Genomic DNA, 13,242 nt, shown 5'->3' with positions numbered 1-13,242 from the left:
TCGAAAACGAAAAATTTCAAAAAAAACTTTTTAAGCATTATTTTTTGTATAAAATTGTTTTTTTTATAACTTTTTCAATAATTTTAAATTATTTTCAAATTAGACATTTTAAAAAGAAGTTTTTACCACTTTTTGAATATTTTTTGCTTATTTTCAAAACTAACTTAAAGTTATTTAAAAAATGTTCTTATGCAAATTAAAATTTTTACCTCAAAACTACAAAATTTATTGTTTCGAAAATATTTATTATTAAATTGTTTAATTTTTTCAGTAAAATTTCATTAATTTACTTACGATAAAAGTTCCATACTTTCAGGCGCACATAAAAATTTTTATATTTTAATTTTAAACTCGAAAAAAAATTAAATAAATTTTTAGTATTAAAATAAAAAAAAAAAAATGATGACTATAGTCTAACTTTAGGAGCTATGCGAAAAAAAATTTAAACAGAAGCAAGTTATATGCCTAACACACGTTTCAAATCAAGTTTTACTGGCTACAACTTTCAGTTTCAATTTAATATGCTCTTCTTTCTTTTTCATACTACACCAAAAATATGTATAATATTTCTAACAAAAACAAATTTCCTATACTCAAAATTATTTTCTATTACTCACCCATCATCGCCCAACAGCCGCTGCTCACCCCAACCTAAACCGTCGCGCACAATACAATCGGCCACATGCAGACCGTACAGCTCCTGTTTGTCAATACTGATGACAATCGTCAGCGGATCACCAATTTTCACATCATCAGCAATTTTATGCTCGGAATTGTAGATTTTCATATGGCAACCGGGCATCGGTATCTCGTTGAGACTATCGTCTTCTTGATTGCCGGCATCCACAGCATCATCGCTGTCGTCACCGTCGTAGACGTCTTCCTGATCGAAGTCATCGCCTGTGGCGCGATACTTATCCAATGAGCGTCCATAATCGCGACGATCGCTACCCCCCCCCACAGCTGCCGTTTCAGCGCTACGAAAGGCTTGTGGCTTTTGCGCATGCTTGCCACTGTTCGCTTTGCGGCGTTGTCCATGCTTCTTCTTTGGCGTGCTAGTCGCTGCATCACGACTCTTATACGAGCAGCGCACATGATAGCCGCGACCGGCGTCGGTGATGAGTTTCAAATGTGGTTGCAGGACAATGGTATTGAAGAACTCAATGCCACCGTCATCCTGAAAGTAAAGGGGACGGAGAGTATGTTTATTTTAATATAAAAAATATATATATATAAATTAAATATTAAATTATTTTATTATTTTTTTATTGCTTAAAAATTTCCTCCCTTTGCTTGGGTAATTTGTTAGACAGCGCATTTCTAACGCCATTACTTGTGTAAGCTAATAACTTAAACATATTTACATAATCCGCAAATTTGCATTTTCGTATAAATATTTGATGTCTGTGCAATAACTCGTCGCTGCCTTTTCTCTCTACCGTAGCTAACACTTACAATTTTGATTAATATCTAAGCGTTGCTTTCGAAAGATGTTGTTGTAGGTTTTTTTTATTTATTTTATTTTTATTTACCTATATATATATTTTTATAATGAAAGGAGGACGCCGCTTTTGTATGCTCTCTACCGCATTTCGCTCAGTAAATCTATTAGGCAGACTATTTCCCTATGCAATTGGGCAGTCAATCTTGTGCTTGACGCTGTTAAATGTTTGTAAGCATTTTTATTTGAAATATCTATTTTTTGCTATAAAATGTTTCAACACAACTTTCACAAGTACGTAGCAACAAATTTTAACTATTTGCAATAAATTAAGCGGGTACTGGTGTCAATTTACACAATAGTGTTGATGACTTGAATATATCTCAAATATAATTTGTTTTTCTTTTTTATATATTTGTAATACCTTTGACTAATTTTAGTACAATAAGCCTTGATTAGCCCATAAATTGTGTAAGAATTCTACAGCCAAGAAATACACTTAGGCTTTTTCTTTTTCGTTGATACTACATTTTGGTGATCGGCTTACACAGATCTCTCGTGAAACTCCTATACTGAACGATATATAAGCGATAAAACTAACTGAAAGTATGGAAATCTTCAAGTTTGGTTTGTGTAAAGAGAAGAAAATGTACGTAGAAATATATGTAGTGTACTCGCCTTTTCCATTTATTTGTCTGTATATCAAAGGTAATATATACGGCTATTTTTGCATTGATATCTTGATTTATATTCCAAGTAAATTGTATAAAACCAATTAACCTAACCGGATTAAATTTTGGTTATGTGACTTTATTTTAAACTTTTGTTGCACTCTTCACAAATACCAAAGATTCCTGGCAAGAACTGGACACTGATCGTTCAGTTTGTAAGGCAGCTACTTGCTATAGTGAACCCATATCGACGGTTTAAACAAATGAGCAGCTGCTTGTGGATCAATCTTCGTTCTTGCAGATTGATATCTCAAAAACTGAGGAACTAATCGACTCAGTTCACAATGCTGATAATTTATATATACATATATTTTATAGGGTCACTGACGTTTTTTTCTAGATGTTATAAACTTGGATTTGACTTTGTCTTACATTTTGTATTTCTAATCAAATTTCGTATGTAGAATCATTGCGAATGTTGGAGATTCAGTAATATTAAAAACGCAAGCCTACGAGTGGTACAAAGCCTTCAAAGACGGTCGAGCGATCGTTGAAGACATGCCTCATTCTGGACGACCTTCAATTAATGAAAATATTAAAAAATTGAAATATATGATGCTTGAAAATCGGCAGTCTATACGTCGGCTGGTGCATTAGAATCTGCTATCTTTATTGATTGTCCAGTGTGAATTTCATGACATTTCATTGAAATTCCATCGAAACTGTGCGTGAGTTCATCAAAAATTAGCCGAAATTCATGGAAATGGAATTGAACATCTCATTTTGAATGAACGTTTAGACTTACGAAAGGTGTGTGCAGGTGTTTGTTCCGCACAAATTGACTGACGACCAAAAATTGCTCAGAATCTCGCATTCGTAGGACGATTATTTTACCAAAAATCACATTCACCTCTCCCCGTATTCACCTGATATGGCAACGTGCGACTTCTTCCTTTTCGGAAAAATGCATTTTCCCTTGAAAAGAAAGCGTAATACAGACGTAGACGCCATTCAAAAGGCTTGCACCGGCGTACTTGTGGCCATACCGGCCAACGAGCTAAAACACTCGTTCGACATGCTTTTGGACCGTGCAAAAAGCTGTATTGATGCAGAAGGAGACTATTTTGAATAAAACAAATTGATTTTGTCGAAAACCCCCCTTTTTTCTGTATTTTTTTTAACTCCTGTTTACTTTGGAACACACCTTGTATTTACAGTTTTTGAGATCTCTCTTGTCACAAAGTATTTTACCGACATTGCTCCGGCGGTTGGTATTATCTATTAGCAATACCCTTAAAAAAAATTTTCATACAAATATTTTTAGTTATTGTTATGTCAAAATCTTACACAAAAGTACTCATATAATCAAGTGAAGCAACTATCATTATTAAAAAAATAATAATTTACCACCATGTAATAATTATATTAAAGAATTGCAATAAAATAAGAAAACGGCCGCCGACAGTTGATGCCTTCATATTCATCATATTTTTTATTTTTGATATTGTTGTTGTTGCCATCAACTACAAGTACCAATTTGCACAATAACGGTTATACACTTCTACTTCCTTATTGCATGCAAATGCAGCGCTTTTCACATACAACGCTCATGTATGTGTAAATGTTTGTGTGCATGGGTGTGTGCTTGTGTCTTGGCTGTCAGCACTCATATGTAATTTGCATTTATTTTCACATTCATCTTCATTACTGTGCTTGGCTGCATAGAAGAGTAGAAATTATAAAGAATACACACAGTAGAATGGCTTGCCCACGTCAGATAATGCCATTAAAATAACGGTGCTTGCTACTAACATACTGATTGTAAACAAAAGACTTGAAACACGAACACACAGTAAATAATTCAAATTTGCATATATGATATTATATTATTTTTTTCTACATTTTTTTTGGAGTTTATTGTATTTAAAAAAGGTCTTAAAAATATGTGATGGAATTTAGTTTATTCAATGTCAATTTCAATGTTTGTAAATTCAAGGAATTGTTTAATCCGATATCATAAATTGCTTTATGATAAGTATTTATACTTGAAAAATTATAATTTTTGTAGTTTCCTAGACAAAATTTAGGTTTTGAGATTATTTTGCATAAATTTTCAAAATATTTTCATGGAAAAATAATGTATTATTTTTATTTTTAGTTTTGAAAATATTTTCAAGGCAAAATATTTTTGTTTTTAAAATATTTTCATAGAAAATAATTATTTAAATGTAGTTCTAAAAGTAATCGGTTGTTCGTTCAAAATCGTATTTTGGGAGCCAATATAAAATTAGGTAGTCGAAAAAGTCTTTTCGTATTTTGCCAATAGATGTCGTGCTAGTCGTGCATATATCTCCAGTGCTATCAATCACATTATGTCATACCATATAGTTTTTGGAAAGGTGAAATTTTAAGCTTCATTTAAAAAAAAATTAATTCAGAGAAGTTAAAAAAAAATGCAGCAGCTAAAAAATTAGTGAAAATAATGAAGAAATTCGCTATATTTTGAAATTTTTGTATAAAAACAGGGGATAATGCCATCTAAACCACCAATAAAATTGATGTAGTTTACAGAGACGATCTTGTATCAGTTCGTGTAGCAAAACAATGGTTCGCTCGCTTCGGTTCTGGAAATTTCGGTGTGAAAGGTGCACCTCGCTCGGTCGACCTATCTTTGAAAAAATCGATGAAATTATGGAAAAAATTGACCAGGACCGTGACGGTAACCAGCCATGACATCGCTAAGTAACTTAACATTCATCATCAAGCGGTTTTGAACCATTTCAAAAAGCCTGGCTACAAAAAGAAGCTCGATGTTTGGGTATCTCATGACTTGTCTGTGAAAAATTTAATACACCGTATTAACGAAATGAAATCGCGAATAGTAACAGGTGATAAAAAGTGGATCAAATACGACAATACTGTGCGAAAAGATCATGGTCCAAGCGAGGTGAAGCTCAACAAATGGTCGCAAAGCCAGGATTTACCCCTCGAAAGGTTATGCTGAGTGTTTGGTGTGGTTGGAAACGAATCATCTGCTATGCGCTATTAAAGCCTGGCCGAACGATTCATAAACTGATAAGATTGAAGCAAGCAATCGAAAAAAAGAGGCCAGAACTGATCAACAGAGAGGACTTCGTCTTCCATCAGTACAACGCAAGACCACACACATCTTTTATGACTCTGCAAAAACTGGGAGAGCTTAACTGGGAAGTATTTATGCATCCACCATATAGCCCTGAACTTACACCTTTGGACTACCATTGGTTTCGGTCAATCCGGAACTCCCTTAATGGAGTAAAGTTGACTTCAAAGAGCCCTGTGAAAATTACTTGTCTCAGTTTTTCGGCGATAAAACAGAAAATTGTTGCACTGATGGAGTAATATCTCTAGCGAAAAAATTACAAAAAGTGGTCAGCCAAAATGGGACATATTTGGCTCATTAACGGTCATTACAAATATAAAAAAATAAGTCGACTACCCAATATAAATCATTCAATAAATCGAGCTGGACGGTACTCAAACCACATAGGCTTAGGCCAACTTAGCACTTCCTCGTAAACAGTGCAACAACTAAAAGGCTTTAAAAGCACGCACTACTCACACATACCTATAAAAATATATAAACACTTGGGATTTTATGTTGTTTGCACGTTAAGTTAGYATAGTACTTAGTTAGTTAGAGTTTTATTACATATTTGTCTGGTAAAAATATATACAAATAGGCATATATGGGTAAACACTTATATATACACAAATATATACATATATCTGAGAGCTGTACAAGTATTCCAATCTATCTGTAACTATTTGCTACACAGCATGATCTCGCGTTCTTCATCTATATACACAGAAACATACATATATGTGAATATATGTTCTAACATCATTACTTTAAAGGGTTTCATGTGGTCATTTTTGTAAAAAAATAAGAATTTTATGCTTAGCTTAGTGTGACGCTTGTTGCCTGCCGTTGCTGTTTCGCAGCGAACGCAGCGAGATACTTTTCTTGATTATTTCCTTTTCCATATTTTTTTATGTGTGCTATTATTATTTTTTGTACTTCTTTACAATATTTAAACAAATATGTATGTACATACATATATAACAAGTTAAGTATGGTACAAAGTTATATTTGTGTGTGTGTTCTCTTTTATTTGCAACAAATTAACAGCTGCTTCCATCACTAACTACCTCGGTGTTTATATATGTAAGAGTGCATGTTGAACATTTCTACTCACTAATGAAGGTGATGCACTGAGCATGTGTTGCTCTTGCTTGACTTTCATTTCTAGTACTGAAAATAATGATGATATAATAAGTATTTCCGCTGCTCATTAAGATTTTGCGGTGAATTTAAATTAATTAGAGGAAAGAAATTTGCAATTTTCCCTCTTTGTGGTATTTTTCAGTAGTTGAGAGCAAATTTGGGTTGTGCATACCACTGTTGAAATCTTATATCATTTCTATTATCTTATGCAAGCTAACTAAGTTTATCTTCGAATCTTAAGTTAGTTTCTCATTCAAGGGGTTATATGAGTTGAGAGCTTTCAAAAAATCAAATATTTTTTTATCTACAATATTGCCCTAAGCTTTGAAGTTGATCCGAGTAATAGTTTCGGAGATTCAGCTTTGAGAACTTGTGCGCGCGAGACTTGCTAAGCTGTGCTGTTTTTGAAGTTTGTTGGCAAGACTTCTCAAGAGCTACTCAACTGATCTTAATGAAATTTCAAACAGGTCTTTGAGATTTTTTAAAGAAGAAGGATCTTTTTTTCGAGGGTCACCTGAAATGATGTCGCACTGACCAAATTGAATATTTTTTTTTCCGAAAATTTTAGGATTTCTTTGTTAATAGTGTATATTTGTAACAATAAAAAATTCTAATAAAATATTTAATTTTTTATTTGAGAAAATAATTGTTGACAAAAGGCTATTTTGTAACCCCTTAAAAATGTTCAAATGATTTTTTCATTCATACCAGGTGTCGAGTATAGAAATTAATATTAATTATTATACAGAAATCGATCATTAGGTCATTCATAACACCTATTTCTATAAATCATCCAAACGTTCAAATTAAGTTCAGCATTCTTTGGGTCTAATATCATTTTTACAATTTATTTATAATTGTCATATTCTGAAATATAATGCTCCCTAGAGAAATATTAAAATATATAAATAAATTAATAGACATATTAAAAAGTGTGATATTGCAGTGAACAAATCCGTAAGCATTCATAATGTTTCTCAGAAGACAAGAAAATTTATCGTGCGGATGTGTTTGTGAAATGTGAGGCTTTCGTAACGCTAAAAATAATAAGGCTTCTCGGAAAATAACATTTTTTCACTTTTTTAGAAGTTAGGACATCTATATGTATTATGTATATGTATACCAGTATATACCAAATGAACCACCGGCATGCTATCAACAACAAAAGACTCAAGCCACAAACTTCATTTAAGTTCAATGCATAAATTATGCATAGTATAAAATATTTATATAGATATATATTTAACGTGCTATTTTTATAAAGACACCAATTGCATGCTACCTCAACAAAAAAAGCTAAAGTAATAACAACAAATTACAAATTACAAGAAGGGCAGCGAATTTCACCAAGCAAGAGTTCTTCCCTGTTCAATGGGACAATGTGCGCAAAGTCGAACGAACTGCTGTTGGCCAACAGCCAAGAAAAGAAGAAACTCTTGAAAGAACCCACAACTTTGCCAGCAACAATTACGTGCTTCGTTTTATTAATGCGCATTGAATCAGCGTAAATTGCGCGCACACATGTTCATATACACATATACTATATATGAACGATTTGTTCGTACTGGCATGCAACACGCATTTTGCGGCTGCTACGCATATAAAAATGTATATATACCTTCTATGTGTTTTCATGCACTTATGTTCTCTTATGGATACATATATCTGTGAAGCATAAATATACTCGCTATCTTTTTGCTACTTGCATGTCATAGAGCTCTATATACACACGTGATATTTATACTATATATGGTACACATATACATATTCGTGCGTATGTGCTATGTGGCCATTGTTGTGTTCCGCAGGCATAGACTGTGCCAATTTTCGCTCGCTGTTGGGTTATWTTCTTTTCAGCGAACATTGAGGGCAGTTCTTGTAAATTTTAGAATATGAGCTTAGAGGCATATTTAATGCAGCATGCACCAGCATTCTAAATATATTTATTCATGCTTTCAGTAAACGGAAATATTAGTGCCGAAGAGGCTCTTTGAATAAACTTTTAATTTTTGTAGGGTAATATACTTCAAATGCACAAAAATACTATAACTAGTAGTCTTTTAACTTCCCTAATTTTAGCGAAAACAATTGTAAGAATTTAAGTATGTTYTTTTATGCTGAGTCCATTGTCAAGTGAGAGGGAAAACCTAAATTTGACCCCTATTTTCAAGTCTAACTCAAGACCTAGTACATTGAAATAAAGGAAAGTATAAAAAATATCTATTCATAGATTTGAAAGACTTCAAACGTTAAACACTGTTTTTATCTAGCGCCACCTATCGGAAATATTTTTTAAATATTCTGAGTAAGTCTTAAAGCATTCCAAAAGTCAGCTTTTTATAAATTAATGCACTCCCTTGAAGTTTCAAATAAACCTATAAAGTTCATATGTTTATACCATCTGATCAAATTTGTCCCGGACTAGTTMATAGTTCACCCGAAAATCGAATCAATACAAATATTTTTCCTAATTAGCACAGCCTTCTTTATGTTCGTTTGAAGTTTGATCGATATGTCAAATTGTGCATGAAAAGTTAAACAAAAACAAGTTCTTTTTTTGGGTAGTTATCACGGGAATAAGCATATTGTTCATTTGTTATTATAAATAACAAAAAAAAATAAAATTTGATTAGAAATACGAAATCGAGCTACTTTAAAGCTGACAAAAAATATTGAGTTGTTGTTCTATCAGTACAACATCTTCGGTTAATTGACTTGATACGAGACTCCAAAGTTCTAATGAYCTAACTTAAATTTGCACACCAAAAATATGTACTTCCAACCAACYTTCTTTGGAGTTATCTCAGTCACACGCAATTATCCAAATGAAAATTGCGGTTTATATWAGGGTCATTATAACCATATTTCAACTGATTGCCGGCGGAAACCACCGCGGAAGTGAAAATATCGGTTTGATTAATTCAAAAGCATAAAAAGAACTCCTCAAGCCATTCCACAATAAAGCRGAAATGAGAAATACCGCAACGAAGAAGAGTGCCTAGCCGCAAAGCACAAAACAGATATATTTATAAKTATAGAAATGCGCGAGAAATCTTATAAATTCTAATTAGAATCATCAAAACACAAATGTGTAATTTGACCACTAAGAAGTGAGCTGGAGAATTCTGCTAATTAAGTCCATTTAAAAAGACATGAAGTTACTGCAGAAGTGTAACGACAACAACAGCTAAAGGATAATATTAATAAAATAATTCTAATCAGTTGAGTGCAAGGTAGCAACCAGTTAAAGCAGCAGTAGCGTTAATAACATGTACAACAACAAAACTAACAACGAAAGTAGCAAATCAAAGATTGTTAGAATACTCAACAGAAGTTGTCGGGGAAATGCTTAACAACGACAACCACAACTTATGCTGAGAAACAGTGTGAGATGTGGTGGAGAGAAGATGTGAAGTAAATAGAAGTAGAAATATTCTAAAGCGAAGAGCGGCAGCGCTGATTTTAATGCTGCCCAGTTATAAAGTATCGTATCTAATGCCAAGTGGTAATAACAGCCATTTAAGCGCATCAAGTTGACATAACGGTTGCGGCATCATTATATCATTATATGACACTTTATTTTTCKTATGGCTCATTTTCTTTTTATTTGCTTTGCTTTCTTTCCCTTCTTCATTTACTTCACTGTTTTGTGTTGTTGTGTTGTTGAATTTACAGGCTTCATGCAGCATTTTTCCCATGAACCGAAGCACAAGCTTACACCACTGTGTGTGTGCTTTGGCTGCTGTGTGAAGACATTGAACTGACTGCAAGAAGTGTTCGTTATTATTATTGTGTTATATATAAAAATGAATCCCCTTCTAAAGCTATATGATATGGCCCAGCGTAGCTTCAGGCATAGCCGCGGCTTGGTAATGTAGCCTGTCASTGCTCCGCACACAGTAGCCGACATAAATGCGTGTTCCTTTAAGTTATTACGCACTCGCCGACACTTCTTTGACCGTCATCTTCTTCATTTTTATACGTTCTTCTATAAATCTATACCACCTTTACAATTAGCTACGTATGTATATATGCATATGTTTGTGAGGCATACGCTAATGATAAGTTAAAAGTTGATTATGCTAATTATGGGCTGATGGGCATCATGTAAATGTAAGCGTTTATSCCACTCAAGCGTACTTATTCACAAACTTGTGCATACTTATAAGTATATTTTGGTACCAAGAATTTAAGTTTTCTGGCTGAGTATGCACATATGTACATACTAACATTTTAGATTTTTTGTAGACGACTAATAAAGCTGACAGGGTAGCATTGTCAGTTAGCTTTGAAATTAATATCGTTAAATTTTGTTTCAAATGCACAGTAGGTACTGAAAATAGTCGTACAATTTCGAAAAAATTTAAGTGTTAGTACTGGGTACTGTAAACGATTAATTGAATCAACTTGACGCGCTGACGAACTGAACAAAGAATATATGGTACATAGGTTTTACATTTTTTTAATAAAAAAAAAAAACATTTTTAAATATATAATATTTATTTTAAACTATTGTCAGTGGCTTATTAAATGATTACATGGGTTTACGGGTTTCACTAAATCGAATTACCTTATTAATTTTTACAACACGTCCAAAATATTGTCCTAAATTTTCAAGTTCATTCAAGTAATAGTTTCGGAGATACAGCCTTGAGAACTTGYCCGGTCGAAGCCAGCTAGGCTAAGTTCGACGTCTTTAAACAAGTTTTTTTTGAAACTGTGTTTTTGTAGTCGGTTGGCAAGATTTCTCGAGAACTGCAGGTCTTTGAGATACAATTCTTAAAGACTTGGGCTAAGGATTTTTTTTCGATTACAACTATTGCAATAAAAAAAAAATGTCTCGAAAATTCCATTTTTTTATAAAAATCCAATCCAAAAATCCAATTTTCAGTTCTTTTCTTCGTCTAAGTTCTAAATTAAGGTTTTACCTAAAACAGGTATTTTTTCACTTTAGACTATCCTGTAAACRGAGGCGTTCACCGGAAATGACATCGCAATGACCGATCTTAAAATATTTCTTTACAAAAATTTCATAATTTCTTTTTATAATGGCGTACATATGTTTATAACAGTAAAACATTCTAATAAGATATTTCATTTTTTATATGAGAAAAAAATGCATGTAGAAAAAAACCATGTAACTTCCTAATGAATCTATATCATTTGAGTGAGTATTTAGTATAAAAAATATATTTTATACTGAAATGTTATTCTTTACTTGAAAAAATACGCTGAAATATGCATTTACAAAGTAACACATTTCTAGTTAGAAAAAAAGGAAGTAAAGAAAATATTTTCATAAATATATGCTGGCCACCTAAATAATTTTTTTTTGTCTAAAATATTTAAAAAATAACTTTTTACCTAAAATATATATAAAATTTATTTTTTATATAAAAAATTTGTATATCTTTCTTATAAAAAACATTTCGCTTCGAGAACGTTACCAACATCCATGTCAATTTCCGAAATATGTCACACAGATGAGATTAATCAAAATTTATAAAATAAATGTTGGCACCTTTTCGATCTCTTAACTTATTGTTGTTATTATGCTTACAAAGTATATTTTTATCTCCACTACTTTTAATATGCACTGTACYAGCAAAGATATCCAGCGGCGCGACATTAATACGAAAGACTTAAGCTACAAACTTTGCTGCAACCAAAAAGTTAAAAGTACTAGTGTCCCTCTAAGATTTAAAAAAGGGCCGCATTCATGAAAAATTACCACACTTAGAAAATTAATTCAAAAAACAACTAAAACAGCTGTTCAAATATTTTATTTCATTTATCAGCATATTAACTCTATCAGCAAACATTTATTCTCACTTAACCATTGAATATCAAAGCAAATATTTTTAGTGCTATCGCCCACATTAATAAACTTGACAAATACTAATAGCAAGTGCATACAAATGCAAATGAATAGGTATACTCAAAACTAAACTCGTAAGAAAAAAATTAAAAAAAAGAATAAAAAATAACAGAAGAAGACTCAAGCAAGACTCTTCGTGCATTCCTTACATAACCGTGCATCACTTTTGCCCCAACACGCCAGGTCATAGCGTGTAGGTGTTAATTATTTAGCCTTCAGCATTCATTGTTATTACCTCAGTTGCCTTTTTTCGGCGTTTTTCACGGTCAAACGGTTACATCGGCACATCGTTGTCACCAAAGTCGGCAAGAGCACAAGTAAAAACGAGACAAAAAACATGCTCATAAACACATACAACAAACTTTTGTCATATATTTTAGTAATTTTTCTACACATGCAGAAACATAAACATTTTTACATGTATGCACATATAGGTATATAGTAGTACATATGTATGCATAGCGGCTTTGCCCGCCCTTCGCTTACGGACTGCACGCTGCGCTGTCACACCATTGCATCATGCTGCTTTCTTGGCACTCTTCGTCATCTTTTCATTTCTGTTTTTTGGTTTGAGAGTGAGAGAAGACACCTTACTTTCACACGTTTATTAACTTTAAATTTTGTGCGCTACCTATGGAGGCGTTAAAGAATTTCTTGTGTGAATATACATATATTATATWTATACTCCTATTTATGTCTCTATAAATACATTTATACCAACAACTGGAAATAAGGCACTTTTTTGTTGTTCATTGCAGCCTATCCAAATTTAGCATGAAATGGGTTATAAAAGAAGCGAAACGAATCGATTTGTACTATTACAATTTTATTAAGTCTTCAAATGAACTACCAGATAACTATAAGGAAACAGTTTTTATTTTTACTGAGGTAATTGTAGCAAACGTTAGCGTTTCTATAACAGGAAAAGTAGCTCGGAGGAAAAATGAAACAAAATTGCTATGTACGAGAACTAATTGCTTTGAAA

General features: G+C 32.7%; 1 protein-coding gene across 1 annotated transcript in view; it reads right to left on the bottom strand.

The window, feature by feature from the left end:
• Positions 1 to 13,242, bottom strand: part of LOC108978319 — a gene marked incomplete in the record, with an annotated part of 46,501 nt that overhangs the window by 1,232 nt on the left and 32,027 nt on the right. The window contains 1 exon segment of the mRNA XM_018948540.1: positions 618 to 1,177. Coding sequence (XP_018804085.1) covers positions 618 to 1,177 — 560 coding nt within the window.

This window comes from Bactrocera latifrons, unplaced genomic scaffold, assembly GCF_001853355.1.
Source record: "Bactrocera latifrons isolate USDA-ARS-PBARC rearing strain unplaced genomic scaffold, ASM185335v1 scaffold_12, whole genome shotgun sequence".
Taxonomy (NCBI): Eukaryota; Metazoa; Arthropoda; class Insecta; order Diptera; family Tephritidae; genus Bactrocera; species Bactrocera latifrons.
Note: the sequence above shows the minus strand (reverse complement) of the source record. Positions and strands in the feature narration are given on the sequence as shown.